This window comes from Salmo salar, chromosome 19 (assembly GCF_965601325.2).
Source record: "Salmo salar chromosome 19, fSalSal1, whole genome shotgun sequence".
In the NCBI taxonomy this organism is placed as follows: Eukaryota; Metazoa; Chordata; class Actinopteri; order Salmoniformes; family Salmonidae; genus Salmo; species Salmo salar.
This window is the reverse complement of record NC_138309.1, coordinates 20,191,443-20,208,239: the sequence shown is the minus strand read 5'-3', so window position 1 is coordinate 20,208,239 and position 16,797 is coordinate 20,191,443. Positions and strand designations below refer to the sequence as shown.

The following is a 16,797-nucleotide window of genomic DNA, read 5'->3' as shown; positions in this document are numbered from 1 at the left end:
AAAGTATATGGACACCAGCTTGTGGAACATCTCATTCCAAAATCATGGGCATTAATTTGGAGTTGGTCCCCCGTTTGCTGTAATAACAGCCTCCACTCTTCTGGGAAGGCTTTTCATTAATGTTGGAACGTTGCTGCGGGGATTTTCTTCTATTCAGCCACAAGAGCATTAGTGAGGTCGGGCACTGATGTTGGGCGATTGGGCCTGGCTCGCAGTCGGCGTTCCAATTCATCCCTAAGGTGTTTGATGAGGTTGAGGTCAGGGCTCTGTGCAGGCCAGTCAAGTTCTTCCACACCGATCTCGACAAACCATTTCTGTATGGGCCTCGCTTTGTGCACAAGGTCATTGTCATGCTGAAATAGGAAAAGGCCTTCCCCAAACTGTTGCAACAGAGTTGGAAGCACAGAATCGTCTACAATGTCATTATATGCTGTAGCATTGAGATTTCCCTTCACCGGAACTAAGGGGCCTAGCCCGAACCATGAAAAACAGCCCAAGACAGTTATTCCTGCTCCACCAAACTTTACAGTTCGCTCTACACATTGGGGCAGGTAGCGTTCTCCTGGCACCGGCCAAATCCAGATTAGTCAGTTGGACTGCCAGATAGTGAAGCGTGATTCATCACTCCAGAGAATGCGTTTCCATTGCACCAGAATCAAATGGCGGTGAGCTTTAAACCACTCCAGCCAACGCTTGTTATCGCGCATGGTGATCTTAGGCTTGTGTGCAGCTGCTCAGCCATGGAAACCCATTTCATGAAGCTCCCAACAGACAGTTATTGTGCTGACGTTGCTTCCAGAGGCAGTGTGGAACTCGGTAGTGAGTGTTGCAACCAAGGACAAACTTTTTTACGCGCTACGCACTTCAGCACTTGGCGTTCCCGTTTTGTGAGCTTGTGTGGCCTACCACTTCGTGGCTTAGCCGTTGTTGCTATTAGATGTTTCCGCTTCACAATAACAGCACTTACAGTTGACCAGGGCAATTCTAGCAGGGCAGATATTTGATGAACTGACTTGTTGGAAAAATTACATCCTATGATGGTGCCATGTTGACAGTTATTGAACTCTTCAGTAAGGCCATTCTACTGCCAATGTTTGTCTATGGAGATTGCATGGCTGTGTGCTCGATTTTATACACCTGTCAGCGACGGGTGTGGCTGAAATAGCCAAATCCACTAATTTGAAGGAGTGTCCACATACTTTTGTATATATAGTGTACATGTGATCGTATACAAATGTAAGCAAGGTTTGAAATGATTGTGTTTTGGTCAAATATTATTTATGTTTGGGATTCTTGCGGTCAAATGGGCAGTCTACAAATGATTTGTAAATATGTTCTGGCCCCCGACCATTCACTCAAGAAATCTAGTTGATGATCCCTGCTCTAGAGCTGTGACACTGTCTGTCATCATGCATCGGTATAGGCTCTACTAGGTTGAGTGTGTTTTAGTCAATTACCTGTAGATTCCCGTAATGATATGGCCCCAACCATACCAGAAACTCAGAAGAAAATATTCATATTTTTTTCAAAATATAATCATGTATAAATGGTGCGATGATCAGAAAGAACGCATAGAGTAGGAGTTTAGGGTGGTCGGTCCTACGGTTTAGGAGGTGTAGAAGGTAATGTCGTAAAGCAGAGTGTCGTAAACCAGGTGCAGGGAGGGGAGGTGAAGCAGAGGGAGGAGGGGGAGTGGGGGCGAAAGAGGAGGTGACTCTCCAACAGCATTTAGACACAGCGAAAGGATCATGGCGGATGGCCCCAGGTGTAAGCGCAGAAAGCAGGCGAATCCGAGGAGGAATAACGGTAAGTAAAACTACTCCAATGTCCTTCTTTCGTGTGGTGAAGTGGACTAGAATGAGTTCTATCGAATTCTCGATTCTCCGAAGACTTTGGGTCCCCCGGAGTCGCGTTTTTAGTGGGTCAAAGTGCTGGAAAGTAGCAAGTAAGCGCACAATTATAGCCCTCTGTGGTGTACCGTTATACCTGGCTCGCGACTCTCCCACCGCCTAGCGGTTGAGTGCACCACCCTGGACCGTTATACGCACCTAATCTCGTCCCTGCACTCGCTTTTGTTCCCCGTTCAGTCCCTTTTCGATTTGATTTAAATCCTCTTTTCGTATTTTTTTTAGTTTTCAACTTGATAGCTTGTTTCACCTTCTCTCGCCTTCCATTTGGCTAGCTTTCTAAAACCGGTGTCTGGGAAAATAACCTTACCTGGTTGTTTTTGCGGACCACGGTAGTTTGTCACCTTCTTTATCAATATAGAAAATAGATTGATGTTCTGAATCTGAATTGAGTGAATATGTGTAAAAGTTGTAATTCCTCAATGCACTTTGGAAAAACTGAACTGTTTCTGTCGCTTTTCTATTCGTTGCACGCACCGTAGCAGGTTGCGCGAGCCATGATAGGACACTTGCTACATCGTGGGCTCGGGCCCACCATCCATGCATTAGAAAATATTTTTAATGTGAAAATTGTACTGTTCTGCTGCTTGATCATCTATTCAAATGAATGCCGTTATGTTATGTAGGCTACACATGCTACTATCTGTCTTATTTTTCGTTGTAAATCATGTGTAGTGGAGATGCACGCTTTTTCACAATTGACAATGGCAAGTGTGCATTAAAAAACATTCGAAAAGTTATTGCTAAGATAAGTAGAAAATATGCAGAATAAGATAAGGTTGTTATATAGTTAATAAACAGAAATGCAAATGAACGTCGAACTAAAAAACGTTGTTTCTGTAGCATGCATTGTTGGGTAATGTTTTAGAGACTGGGAAGGGTAGCTCACGCGCAGTGCGTGTGAACAAGGCACAGCCTATATAAGGAATGTGCGTTTACATCCACAGTCGCGCGCTGGGAATTCAGATTTTATAGGCTTGGTGCCGCGGGAGCGAAACTTACAGTTGGAACCAACCTGTTCATCCATTGTTTTTTATTAGATACATCTTTTTTTGTTGTTTTGTTTTTGTTTGTGTTTTGTGTTTGCGGTTAAAAAGGCTGCACTGTAGTGTTGGCTGGGTAGCCAGTGCGTTTTCTCCGAATCGTTTTTTTTCCCCTGGCAGTAATTTAATTAATGTAATAGTGAAGTGCTTTATCTGTAAATTATATTAAACCCGACTTGCAAAGATCATACTCTTCGAGGTTGCTTGTCATTCCGTTATGCTTTTTCATGTGTTCTCATGTTATATCATGTGTTCTCATGTTATATCATGTGTTCTCATGTTATTTCGTTATTACTAGTGACTTTTGTTTCACCATCAGAGGTGGGCGTTTTTTACGCATAGGAATAATGTTTGTTTTGTAGGCTGTTAGTATAGGTTTTCTGAAAAAATTGCAATTTTATCTTGACGACATGCGTTAGCCTATAGCCTCATGCAAGTAGTCAGCACAGCAGCGCAAGTGTTCGAGCCACCCAGCGGAGCCAGCAGGAATATAAGGGCATGTTTACTTGATCTGGAAAACGGGGCTTTGGTGTTTCTAAACACCCCTCAGTCAAAACAAACTTAAAATCTAATTTCTGGTGACTGAGTACGCTGAGTTAGAGAAGGAATCGTCTAACTGGAATCTGTCTTCCAAAGCAGTGGAGAGCGGCCTCTGTGCTGTGCGCTGCAGCAAATGGCAACTTGTGCAGGTAGAAAAGGCAACGGGTGTCTGTAGGCGCGGCATGCTGTCATCATGTCAATTTGTTATGATTTTTGTCATGGAGGAGTCGCTTGTTGTGCTTACTGTCATTGTTTGTCATTTTATAATATAAACCTAGGATATTTCGTGTGTGCCTTGTCTCTCTGCCAAGGTGTTGATCACAGATCAGTGCATTCCATCATGTCAGTGCTCGGTTGACAACGGTTAATTTGTGCCTTCACACTTTGTAGCGGAGCTGTTCTAGCGTGCATTTGCGGCTCATTCATGGTCCGTCGTGAATATTTACTGCATTCGAGTCACCTCAGAGAAATAAAGACGCACCTGGTAGGTGCTGACAGATGATATAATTTGTACACGGTTTAATATGAGGAATTTATATACAATTCTAGAAAATAATTCAAACGTATTATTTATTGACATTTTTGCATAATTTGTTTTCCTTTTTACACTTATTTTAATTTCTTCACTTATTTTCCATTTTGTGTAAATTACATGTCACTGTAGTGTTGCCCATTTGATGTTCATTTAAAAAATAAAGTGAGTTAGCCTATGTTTTATTCCTTATGTTATCTAATTTAGCATACACACTGCTTACCTCAACTGTGTTATGCTGGGTGTTCAGCCTAAAAATGGGTTGCCAGGTAAAAAGAAAACGCCTTTTAGAGGGGTAGTGATTTGATTGCTTTGGGACAGGACAGGGGGGACAGGAAACCAAAAGGTGTTTGGCGCCAGCCCTGTATTGGTTGTCTTACTGGGCCTGGGGCTGGGCCTGACAGAGCAGAGCAAGCTGAGATCCGGCCAGCAGGCAGGACTACAGGTGTTTGCAATCTGTGGGACACTGTCTCCCTTGGTCACTTCTATCCCGACCAGGACTAGTCCAGATCCCATCAGGAATAGCAGCAACCATTCCCCGGAATGGTAATTTAACACCGCAATTTGGGAATAGAGGAATGCGGGCCTGGTATTAACATTCTTAGCAAAAATAAACAGAGTCACTCTTGGCCTGTCTTTGTAAACGTGTGAAAGTGGAGGTTATTGGGCCTTCATTTCAAAGGAACTTTCCATATAGGTATTTATTTGAATTGATCAAAGGTTCTCTCTCTCTCTCTCTCTCTCTCTCTCTCTCTCTCTCTCTCTCTCTCTCTCTCTCTCTCTCTCTCTCTCTCTCTCTCTCTCTCTCTCTCTCTCTCTCTCTCTCTCTCTCTCTCTCTCTCTCTCTCTCTCTCACTTAATCATCCTAAAGAAGAGGAAGAATGGGTCTGTGGTTCTAGGTTTGGCTTCCGTAAAGCTGTGTGATGTAGAACAGGATGTTTATTTGGCTGGTAAAACTATAATTAGTGTGCTGGACTAATTTTTCCCCCTAAATAATATTGAATGTAACCACACGCTGTAAAGTTGTGTGAGAACAATAAAGAAACACTGTGGTTAAGCTACAGTTCTTAAGAAAATAAGATGTTTTGGCCTTTCCAAAGGCTTCAGGGGAAGAGCGGTGGCGTTCTGTGAGCCGGCATGCTTCTTTAGTGTTTTAAAAGCCATCTGTTAACATTTAAAAGGTGAGTGGAGTTTAGCAGAAGAGAACATTTTCATTTATCAGTTCTTTAACTTTTGAACAACTTCCTCTGCTGCTTACGAAAGTGCCAAGTCAGAGGAACATCCCCCGCCCCCTCGTCTCCTCACCCCTCCTCACCTCCCCCAATCCTTTATTCCGAGGGAAGACACAGTATCCAGGGGTGCTTTTGCTTACCCCCTGACCTAGGCACCCATGTGTGCCTCCACTATGACTTCACTTTCCCCCCTGTGCCATTGTTGGGTCCCTTCCAGCATGTCCAATTGTGTTTGTGTTTAAGTCCCTTCAATGAAAGGATCCCGAGGGGTATAAAAGCATGGGGGTTGGCTCTGGACTTTAGTCTCCTCCCCCTGCTCCCTCAATCCCTCCCTCCCTCCATTCCCCTGACCAGTACAGCCCCTCTGTCCTGTTGAGTCTGGTAGGGGAGGGAGGAGGGAAAGGGAGGAGGGAGGGATATGGGGGTGGGGTGGCCGTGAGAGCTGGCAGGGAGAGATGACACTGAGGTGCTGCTGGAGAGGAGAGCCAGTGGGAAGGAAGGTGGACACTCACTCACTCTGTCAAACACAAATGATCGCTCCCTTTACATGAGAATAGTCAGAGTGTTTCCAATGGAAAGGAGTGCAAAGGATTCATTTTGGGTAGTGAGGCAAACTAAGAAGTAGGATATGACAAGTTAACCACAAAACTCTAGTCGAGGAACTGGCTTTACAGCCCGCTTGAAGTTCTGTCTTGTGTTTTGAATAGGTCTAATCATGTTTTCTTCTTTTGTCATTTTTATGTTTCTCCACACGTTTTAAAATGTTTGATATGAAATTCTAATCTCTCCACCATTCAATGCACCATGTCACACATTTCAATGATTTCCCAGCAGACAATTCTGTTTGTGCCCATAATCTGATGACACTCAAACCCTTTCCCACTGTTGTTGAGGCAGCTTAATGATTAGCAAGCTCCTATAGAGGAATTGCATTAGCCTATAAAAATGTGCTCTCCCTTCTCTTAGAAAAGCAGTTTTAAACCCCAAGTCAGTTTCACTAACCCCCTTAACTACGCTTGGATGTCCTTTATTGGGGTTGTGTGTGGGATGAATGCTTAAATGAACCATTGTGTGTTAAAGCTTTGGTTGGAGGAAAGCCTGAGGAGAAAGAGCCTAGTTACCTTTGCAGTCTGCTCGCTCTACCACATACACTGTCAGTGGAGGAAGAAAAGGCCCATTGAGTGGGGCCGGCGTGGGGAAGGAGAGGCCTTTTCACACTCTGCTTGTGGGAAACTTCTCCCCATACTGGGCATGGCTATTTGCATATGACCCATTCTCTTCCCAGAGACCCCAATACTGACAGAGGAATCTGTGGAAGGCTCTGAGAATTCATCACAATCTCCCTCAGTCTCACGACACGACACTCAGGTTTTTGCGTTTGCGTTTTTTTGTTGTTGATACGCCAGCCTTTTTTGTTTTTCGGATGTGTTTTGTCCGTGTCATGCTCACTTTTTGCTGAAGGTTTGTCTATGCCTCCGGACTGTATCATTTTGTGTCGTGTTTTTCCTGTGTGTAGTCTAAGCCCTGTATTTAGTGTTAAACTGAGGCTACGTCCTACAACGTGCTCCAGCAGCAGGCTGGAGTTCCCCCCTATATAACCCAGATAGGGCCCACGACGGAGCTGCGTGACTGAGCAGCCTGGGCTGGACGTGCCGGGGGGCCATGCGGGGGCCAAGGCTGACATAATGAATGAGGAGGAATGAGGGATGGAGTGTCAATAATGTTGTTGAAAGGACAGAAATATCCTTGAGTTGTTCAGTTGGGGGTTGGCGGAGGAAGAGGGGGGAGGTTGGGTGTGTAAAGGGGGAGACTATGCACGTCAGGCCCAGTGAACTGAACAAAATCATGACGGGGGGGGGGGCTCAGAAAGAGCAAGAGGAAGACCGGGCCCCAGAATAGGCTTTCGTTGTAGCAAGATCAGGAGCCTTCCTCAGTGGCTCAGATCCAACCAGGGGACTGAGTATACAAACTTATAGATGGAATCTGCAGTACGGGGAAACAGCGCCACTGTCCGCCCAACAGCCATTGTTATTGGTTTTGGTTTTGTTTCGTTGACGTAACAGAGGTGGGGAGCGTAGGGGGAGCGTCACACATCGGGCTAACAAATAAATTGCAGTACATATGCTGCTGTTCTATCGCACGTGCAATGATGTAAGAGGGGAAAAAACTGTGTTCGTTGTTGGCAGTAACTTCTTTGTTGTTGTAACATCGCAAACGGATGTGGCAGTTTCACCATTGTCCGTCAGCAATGGAAAAAACGCATTGATTTGACCAATGGAACTTCTGCATGTAGTGTGTGCGCTCAGCTGTTTACAATACAATGGGCTTACAGTATCCGTATCCAGCACTGGGACTAGAGAACACTTTAGTGTGTTGTTGTGACCATACAGGAAGTGCCTCCAACCTACACTCTCCTCTTCCTCTCCTCATTACTGACTCCCCAGAGTGAGTCATAGACAGACAGGTGTGTTGGTTAGATGACCTCACCCATCCCACAGCCTCACAATTTATGTGTCGATTCGAAAGGGCAAGAAATGAAATGCCTTCCTCTCTTCATCTCGCTCTCTCCTTATCTCTCCTCCCTCGCTCTCTCCTTATCCCTCCTCCCTCGCTCTCTCCTTATCTCTCCTCCCTCGCTCTCTCCTTATCTCTCCTCCCTCGCTCTCTCCTTATCCCTCCTCCCTCGCTCTCTGTCCTTACATGGATATTGAGACAGGTGCGATAAAAATAAGTCCAAAAACAAATAAAGTGTCTACTCCTCCCTCTCGCTCTCTCTCTCTCTCATTATTTCATTCCTCCTACTGATACCATATTACATAGAAACAGGTGGGAGTTGAAATGATAGTCTGAAACAAAATAAAGCTTCTACTCCTCCCTCTCTTTTTCTACCTGTCCCATAGACCCCGCCATGTGAGAGCTGAAATGATAGTGTCCCGTTGTGTATAGTTTATAGCCGGGGGAGATGGCAGCTCCAGGATCAGTTGGTGTATAATTTATAGCCGGGGGAGATGGCAGCTCCAGGATCAGTTGGTGTATAGTTTATAGCCGGGGGAGATGGCAGCTCCAGGATCAGTTGGTGTATAGTTTATAGCCGGCGGAGATGGCAGCTCCAGGATCAGTTGGTGTATAGTTTATAGCCGGGGGAGATGGCAGCTCCAGGATCAGTTGGTGACACGTCTTTTTTAATAATGTGTTTGGTGGCTGCTCTTTAGGCTGGGCTAGTCGTGTTGGGAGTTGACAGTGACCCTACTGTCTGTTGCCTCAGCCTCCCCTCTCCTCCGTCTCCTCTTATCCCCCCTGTTCCTCTGTGTCTGCATCCTCTCTTCCCTCTCCCTCCTTCTCGCTCCCCTCTCACGCGATCGCCTCTCTCCTTCACCTGCCTTCCCCCCCCCCTCCTACTTTCATATTGCCTCAGCCTCCCCTCTCCTCCTCTCCTTCCTCCTCCTCTCCTCCCCTGTTTCTCAGTGGAGCGGTTAATGAAAGGTCTGTGTTAACAATAGACAGGCAGCAGGCGCTGAGCCGCCAGCCCTGATCATGCCAGTTTGTGGTCGGGCCACAAACTCATCAGTGGAATCTTTGTTCCTCACCTTTAACCTGACAATTCATTATCAGTTTCCCTCAAAACGTGACAGTACAAAGCCAATGGAGCAATATGGCGACTTTATGCTGACAGATCATAACGTTTCTTGTAGTGTGTCTTTTTGAGTCACTTATTATTGCTTATCATTATTACCCCCTGGCCTGCATGTACTATAGCTGTGATGATATCAGGCAAGACAGGCATTGGCTGGGGTCAAAAGTAGTACACTGTATAGGGAATACCGTGCTATTTGGGATGCGGCCCAGAGGGACGTGTGTGTCAAGAGCTATCCTAATGATGTAAAAATGTTGACAGAGTCTAAAACGGCTCCTGTGATGTCCCTATCCCCAGGCCACAGTTAGTGACTTACACAGGGGCCACACAGTCAAGTAGCTAGCTAGCACACTGCTTTAACAGAAACCCTAGTCACCTTGTTTATTAGTCAGGCAGAGAGGAGAGGAGGGAGGCTACGCTGAATGTCAGAGTCTGTAAACATCACAACACACAGGAGTAATGAGAGAGAGAGACAGACAGAGAGAGAACGAGAGAGATAGTAGGCTGAAAACAGAGCGTGGTAGGTAGGTAGGGAGGGGAATGGGACAGGCTGGAGGCTTGAGACAAGCGTAATGTCCACAGCATCGTCCCTGGACCCAGCGTCACTGAGCATGTGCAGCTGAGCTGGCCTGGCCCTGCTAGTGCAACATAGATATAGTGAGTGAATAGTATTGTTTCAGCAGAGCTCAGTCTGAGACAGGAGTGCTCTCACATTTAGTCATTGAGGCTTCCGCCCAAATGGCAAGATTTCCCCTATAACGTGCACTAGTATGGGCCCCTACAGGCCCTGGTCAAAAGTGGTGTACTTAGGCCTAATAGGGAATAGGGTGCCATTTGGGACACATCCCTGGGTGATGAATGAGTTTGGTCTGTAAACAGCTTTATAAACGGTTTATTCCCCTAGCTGTTACATCGCCACCACCCCATATGCTGCTTTCCCTGATGTCATTGTTCTCTGTGTTAAGTACACGTCTCTGGGGAGTTGGTGAGCTGTAAGCACATCTCTTTGGTGTTTTTTGCTCTTCATTACTGTAGGCCTGTTGGTCAAAGGCAGCATTGCATTTTCTTGCTTACTGTCCTCATTTGATCAGGTTTCTGTGTGTCTAGCTACCTACCAATACTCACCTGATGTCATTGACTCTAGACTAGAGCAAAGTACAACTACCTACTGTAGCTACCTCTCCAAGCTCCACCCCTCAGACTCTCTGTCAACTCTGGGAGCAGAGAACCCTGATCGAACCACTGACTACCCTTTTGACCTGTCCCCCTCGCCACACTGTTATCGTTCAGGTGTTTGGCCTCAGCCTCGCTACACACACTTCATCCGCAGAGTTGGGGTGGAGGGAGAGAAGGAGTACAAAAGTGGTCGCTATAGCCAGACAGTCCCACATCTGTCCTCCTCTTAGCCATAATGACATCATCCTGGCCGCGCTCATTACTCAGGCACCGAGCTTCCTGTCCCGCTCACACAGAGGGAGAGCCAATGAACCGTGGGTTTTAATTGATCATGTTTAGAGTCATATGACACCATTAATTAGTGCTTGTGGTTGTTTGTGTGTTTGTTTGTTGTTTCCTGCTGCCGGCTCGTGGTGTGTTCTAAACAGAGGAACAGGCATCATTAGGTGTCTCATCTGTTAGCCGCGCGCCACTGAGCTAACATCACATTATTTTGTAGCCTGGCACTGGTGGTGCGCTACCTCTCTCTCTCTCTCTCTCTCTCTCTCTCTCTCTCTCTCTCTCTCTCTCTCTCTCCGCTCTCTCGCTCTCTCTTGCTCTCTCTCGCTCTCTCTCTCTGTCTGTGTCTCTCGCTCTTCTTTCTCTCTCTTTCTTTCTCTCGCTTTCTCTTTCTTTCTCTCTCTCTGGCAGCTGCCAGGGTTCTCCCACTCCAACATGAGCAGGTGCTCCAGGCATGCAGGAACTCACTACAGCACTCATAAATAACACCTGACAGAAGTATTGGAGAGAGTAGGAAGGAGGGATAGAGAGAGAGAGAGAGAAGCAGAGAGAGAGGAACAAGAGAGAGATAGAGAGAGAAGAGTGAAAGAGATTTAAAGTTTCCTCTGGCATGAGAGCTATATCAAGGAGAGCAGGGCGTGATTCATGGTCAGCTCTGTTCCTCAGCCTCCTGCAGAAGGAGATGCTGCTGTTCACCGGGAGCAATGTGAATGAAGTGCCTGCCTACCCTGCCTGCCCTTCTCCAATGTATTTGTTCACTGCCTCTACTCCCTTTCTTCTACCAACTACCCATTAAAAATGTAAGCCAAATAACCCACACTTTCATTCTACATCAAATTATTTAAAAAATTAATTTTACAAAGATAAGGGCACCACACAGACAGGGGGTATTGTCATTGAGGTATCTTTTGCTGCAATTAAGAACCGAAGAGCTTCTGAACAATGCTAATTGTCCGGCACTCTAAAAGCAAATGAAGTGGTTAAACAGGAATTACATTTCATGCACAATTTAATAATCTCTCACTATAATGAACTTGTACCGCAAAGAAATTAAATAAAAATGATAATGCAAGAACATGCGTTTATAGCCTAGGCTACTTCAACTCTTCAGTCTGTCTTTAGCCACTTCAGGACAACGATCGATCACTCATTCAGTCAATCACTTCTCTGATTGGCTAACCTATGAACAAAACCAGGAAGTCTGTAAGATTACCCAGGATGCAACCTGAGCAGTCTTTATAAAAAATGGTGGGTAAATGAAGGTAGTTCACTCAGGCCGGTCTACTTAAGGGGGTGGCTCTCCCATAGACACCAATGTGATAGCAGCTGGGTCTGGTCTTCTTAGTTCATTAACTTCCATTGAAAGAGAAGAAATTAGGGAGTGGAATGTCTCGCTTCCTCTTCTGTCTCTGGTCTTTATCTCTGTCAAAACAACAGTGTTCCTTGCCTGGGTTGCGCCCCAAATGGCACCCTTTTCCATATTTAATATAGTACACTACCACTTTTGACCAGAACCATATGTGCCCTAATCAAAAGTAGTACACTGTATAGGGAATATGGTGCCATTTAGGATGCAGACTAGGTCTGGTCCTAATCAGCTAAAGGCAGCAACACCAGCCCCTGTGGAAGGCAGGGACCTATTTAAGGCTTCTTGTTGGGAGTTGGAAACAACATAAAAGACTTGGGTTAGGAGGACTAGCTGTGCTGCCATATAGTTTTAAAAGCTCTGTGAACCTAGCAGAAGAAAACAACTTTTGTGAGAACAGTATCAAAATGTTAGTTGCGTCAATTGAGGGGTACTGCAGGAATTAGAGGTCATGTTTTCCTCAAATAGCTGCAGACACAGGTTTATAAAAGAGGTCTGATTCTGGCCTCACACGGTATAGAGCTGCCATCTGTAACCTCAGTCTCAGTCCCGGCAGTGTTGAAGTGAGTTTTCCCTTTTCTCTTACATAGACCTTGGTGTGCCGACTCAAGATGGTTGGTTTTTATTTGGTGGAAAAAGTTTGTCATCATTTGTTTGATAGGAAATTGTCTATTAACCCTGTCACCCATTGCTTTATCAAGCCAAATTCTCACCCATTGAAAATGACACAATGTGTCCCATCCTCCTTTTTTTTGAGTGTGTGCCTCTGGCATCAAATGTTTCCCCAACACCAACCTGCCTTCAATACAAATGACCCGGTCCTTATTCTGCCATCTATGCTAACTGCCCTCATTCACTGTAGCGCCCTCCTGACTTCTAAACAGGGCTAGAAAGACGCTTCATTCAACCAGTAAAAAGCCCCTCGGCCCAATGTGTGTGTGTACCCCCCTGCACAGTGTGACTGTGGCCTTCCTTGTTCTAGTGCCAGGATGTAGCCAGTCTTCCTTGGCATCGTTGCCATCGTGGCACCATGTACAATTCACTGATAATATATCTGTGTTATGTAGGGTTATCCTATATTATAGGATGTTGTTACTGTATGTAGTGTTAAGTCTATTCGACACTGAAAAGAGAATGGTTCTAAAATGGTTTTTCCTCAGCTCTTACGGTTCCTTGGAGAACTCTTGCCCAATAAAGAACCTTTGAGTTAAGTGTGGGGTTCTTGATGTGGCATCTACGGTTCTTCAGAATTCTAAAAGGTTCTTGAAATGTATGGAAACCTGCAGATGTGTCCCTTTCATAGCACACAGTAAATTGGTCAGTGTTAACTAGTGTTGAATTTTCAGTGTAACATTAATAGTGGTGATTCAAGAGTTACATTAACACTTTAAAGATTTTAAGGTGCTACACATAGGATTGTTTTGAATTTAAGCATTGTAATTTCAGAAAATGTCCATATTATATCTGCCGCTAATAGTGGAATGATAGTGTGTCACAGTATTACTTACCCACCAGTGTTGTGATTGGCTGTGATATTCACCTATTGATTTCTACCACCGGAGCGGCGTCTCTTGTCAAACTAAGATGTTCTGACTTTGTGGCTGTGTTATGGAAATCGCTCTGTCATTTCCTGGTTGCTAAAATTCTACACTGTTCGCTCAATTTCAGTTTATGTGAGAAAACAAGCACTGAATAGTGTAGGGAATCATTGTACCATCTAAATCGCTTTGAAATATATTTTCGATAACAAAAAATATAGTTTTTACAGCTGTATAAAGTAATTTTTTCTGATCCTAGATCTGTGCCTGTATGGTCAACTTCACCTCTGGAGTGTAGAAACACCAGGGTCCATATTCACAAAGCGTCTCAGAGTAGGAGTGCTGATTTAGGGTCAGGTACTCCCTCTTATTTATTATTAAAAGACTAAACTGACCCTAGATCAGCACTCCCAGGCCTGAGAGGAGAGGCGAGTCAGGGTTAGTGGAAGCTCACTTCCTGTTGTTGACGCTGCCGTAACTTGTGTTGGGTGAACAAGGTGATGGTGCTGCCATGAGATTACTCGTGAAAGTCACATGGTCTGTCTGCATGTGTTCTAACGTGTATGTGTGTGTGTGTGAGATCTGGTTTGCTAGGCATTCCTGACCTCCACCTGAATGATGACCTGTGAATGAACTGTTTTTTTTCTGAGGCCACATGCCTCGCGCCTGCCACCCAGCCCAGCAGACCTGGGGGGCTGTTACTACCAGAGGTTTGGACCACAGCTGCTTTGCCCCTCAGTAACATGGGAAGGTATTTGTCCTCCACCAGACTTTCTGGAATGGATATTCAGATTTTTTCTGTGGGCACTTTGTTACATTATCCACTAATGTAAAATACCATCATAACTGAAAAAATAAAATGCTTTGCTTGATCAGATTCACAGACTGATCCATCCAAGACTCAGTCAGATTGCATTTTTCTATATATATTAATGTAAATCTTACAATATAAATGATTACGTAATGTTATTTTCCCCCAAATGGAAATGTCTTAATATGGTAAAGGCCAAGTAAGGTTTAGCATGGAGGACACTGACTTTCCACTTAGGCCTTAATTCCCTGGGTCAAGCAGCCCCTGTTTCCTCCCCCTGGCTGGCTAATTTAAAGCAGTGCCTTCTTAATCGAATGCCTGTCTAATAAATCAATTAGATCAAGAGGAATCTCCTAACTCTGACTGGCCTGTGGGAACAGAACGTTTCGACAGGGAGAGAGAATTTTGCTACGCTCTTCTGGAGTCAGAACTGAAGGCATCTTACTGTATCCTCTCTATCAGGAGACATGGAATGACTTGTCAATCAATTCTAGAATTGGAACTAAAGGAATCTTACCTAGCTACAGTATTCTCTGATTGTATCAGCAGTCATGGAATGAGTTGTAATTCAATCAACTCCACATAGCTGTATTTATAGCCTATGCATACCATACGAGTGCCCCTTTAAACCTCTGAAAACGAGGATACTTTTTTAAGGTAGCAGTACCTGTAGCATGTTCTCAAAATGAATTGTTTCTTTTTGCATTAACTGGGGGAAGAGGACCTCCTAATGCAAGTCTCTTGTAGGATTAGAATAATATACGATTATGAAGATTATATATGTGCCCCAATTGTATATGCTGTTGTAGATGATGAGTGTATTGAGATATTTTTACATTTTTTAATTTCACCTTTATTTAACCAGGTAAGCTAGTTGAGAACAAGTTCTCATTTACAACTGCGACCTGGCCAAGATAAAGCAAAGCAGTGCGACAGAAACAACAACACAGAGTTACACATGGAATAAACAAGCGTACAGTCAATAACACAATAGAAAAAGTCTATATACAGTGTGTGCAAATGGCATGAAGAGGTAAGGCAATAAATCGGCCATAGTAGCGAAGTAATTACAATTTAGCAAATTAACACTGGAGTGATAGATGAGCAGGAGGTGGTGTGTAAGTTGTGATACTTGTGTGCAAAAGAGCAGCAAAGTAAATAAAAACAATATGGGGATGAGGTAGGTAGATTGGGTGGGCTATTTACAGATGGACAATGTACAGCTGCAGCGATCGGTTAGCTGCTCAGATAGCTGATGTTTAAAGTTAGTGAGGGAAAAGTCTCCAGCTTCAGCGATTTTTGCAATTCGTTCCAGTCACTGGCAGCAGAGAACTGGAAGGAAAGGCGACCAAAGCAGGTGTTGGCTTTGGGGATGACCAGTGAAATATACCTGCTGGAGCGCTTGCTACGGGTGAGTGTTGTTATTGTGACCAGATAAATATTTAGTCATACTCCTGCCCTATAGTCCTATACCTGGATTGCTAATCTAATCTCCTAGAGATGCATATTAAAGGCCCAGTGCAGTCAAAAATGTGATTACCTGAGTTTTATATATATTTCCACACTATGAGGTTGGAATAATACTGTGAAATTGTGAAAATAATGATAAAGCCCATTTAGTGTAAGAGTTATTTGAAAAGACTGACTGAAATTTCACCCTGTTTTGGTGGGATGGAGTATTGGCCTGCATGGTGACGTCACCAGGTGGTATATTAGTTATTAGACCAATAAGAAAAAAAGTTCCAAACCTCTTTGCCAATAATAGCCAGTTTTCAGTTTTCCCTCCACACTCAGACCACTCCCAGATTCTTGCTTGCGAAATGGCAGTTTTTTCTTTATTTACCATTTTAATTGAAAACAATCGCAATAGGTACTTCATTGTTATCACGAAATTATTTGATATTGAGAGAAAAAACGTCTGTTTTGGAACTTTAAAGCCTGCTTAACCTACCAATATCATGATATAGGCTAGCAGGGGGCTACCCTGCTATTAAAATACAGATATGGAGGATTACTGTCTCTGTCTGTCTGTCCGTGAAAAGGCGATTAGTTGGCGGGGGGAGACAGATTGGATTTAATGTGTGTGTTAGACGAAATAATTGCTGCTGCATCGCAAAGCTCTCATGTAGGGAATGATCTGTTCGTGTCTGCCTCTGACCCCCCTGTGTGCGACGTGTGCATGCACAAACACACACATGCACAAACACCTCCCTTCCCTCATGCGTGGCTGATAATTACAGCATCATAGCATCCCTACTTTAGAAAACACAACAACAATGTGACTAGACAGATCAACATAATTCTATTTGGGATGAAGCTATGGTCTGGCTTCCCCCTAAATAATGCCTGTGACTCAGCATCCCGATTTCCTGTTGAAAAGAAATAAATAACCTCCAGAGATGTATTTATTAAGTCCTGCTTCCTCCCAGTGAGAGGCCTGTCTCTCCTAGATCTCCCCACTCACCCAGCTCTGCTGTAGGCCCCCTCTCTCCTGGACCTCCCCCTCTCAACCACTCATCTGGCTGTAACCAGGGAGGTTTTGACCTCCTCCTCTCAACCACTCACCTGGCTGTAACCAGGGAGGTTTTGACCTCCCCCTCTCAACCACCCACCTGGCTGTAACCAGGGAGGTTTTGACCTCCCACTCTCAACCACTCACCTGGCTGTAACCAGGGAGGTTTTGACCTCCCCCTCTCAACCACCCACCTGGCTGTAACCAGGGAGGTTTTGACCTCCCCC

At 44.7% G+C, this 16,797-nt stretch overlaps 1 protein-coding gene across 1 annotated transcript in view; it reads left to right on the top strand.

The window, feature by feature from the left end:
• The first annotated feature begins 1,703 nt into the window (after positions 1-1,703).
• Positions 1,704-16,797, top strand: part of LOC106578557 (zinc finger E-box-binding homeobox 1) — a 63,766-nt gene continuing 48,672 nt past the window's right edge. The window contains exon 1 of the mRNA XM_014157535.3: positions 1,704-1,806. Coding sequence (XP_014013010.3) covers positions 1,749-1,806 — 58 coding nt within the window. The 5' untranslated portion in view covers positions 1,704-1,748. The remainder of the gene's footprint in view (positions 1,807-16,797) is intronic.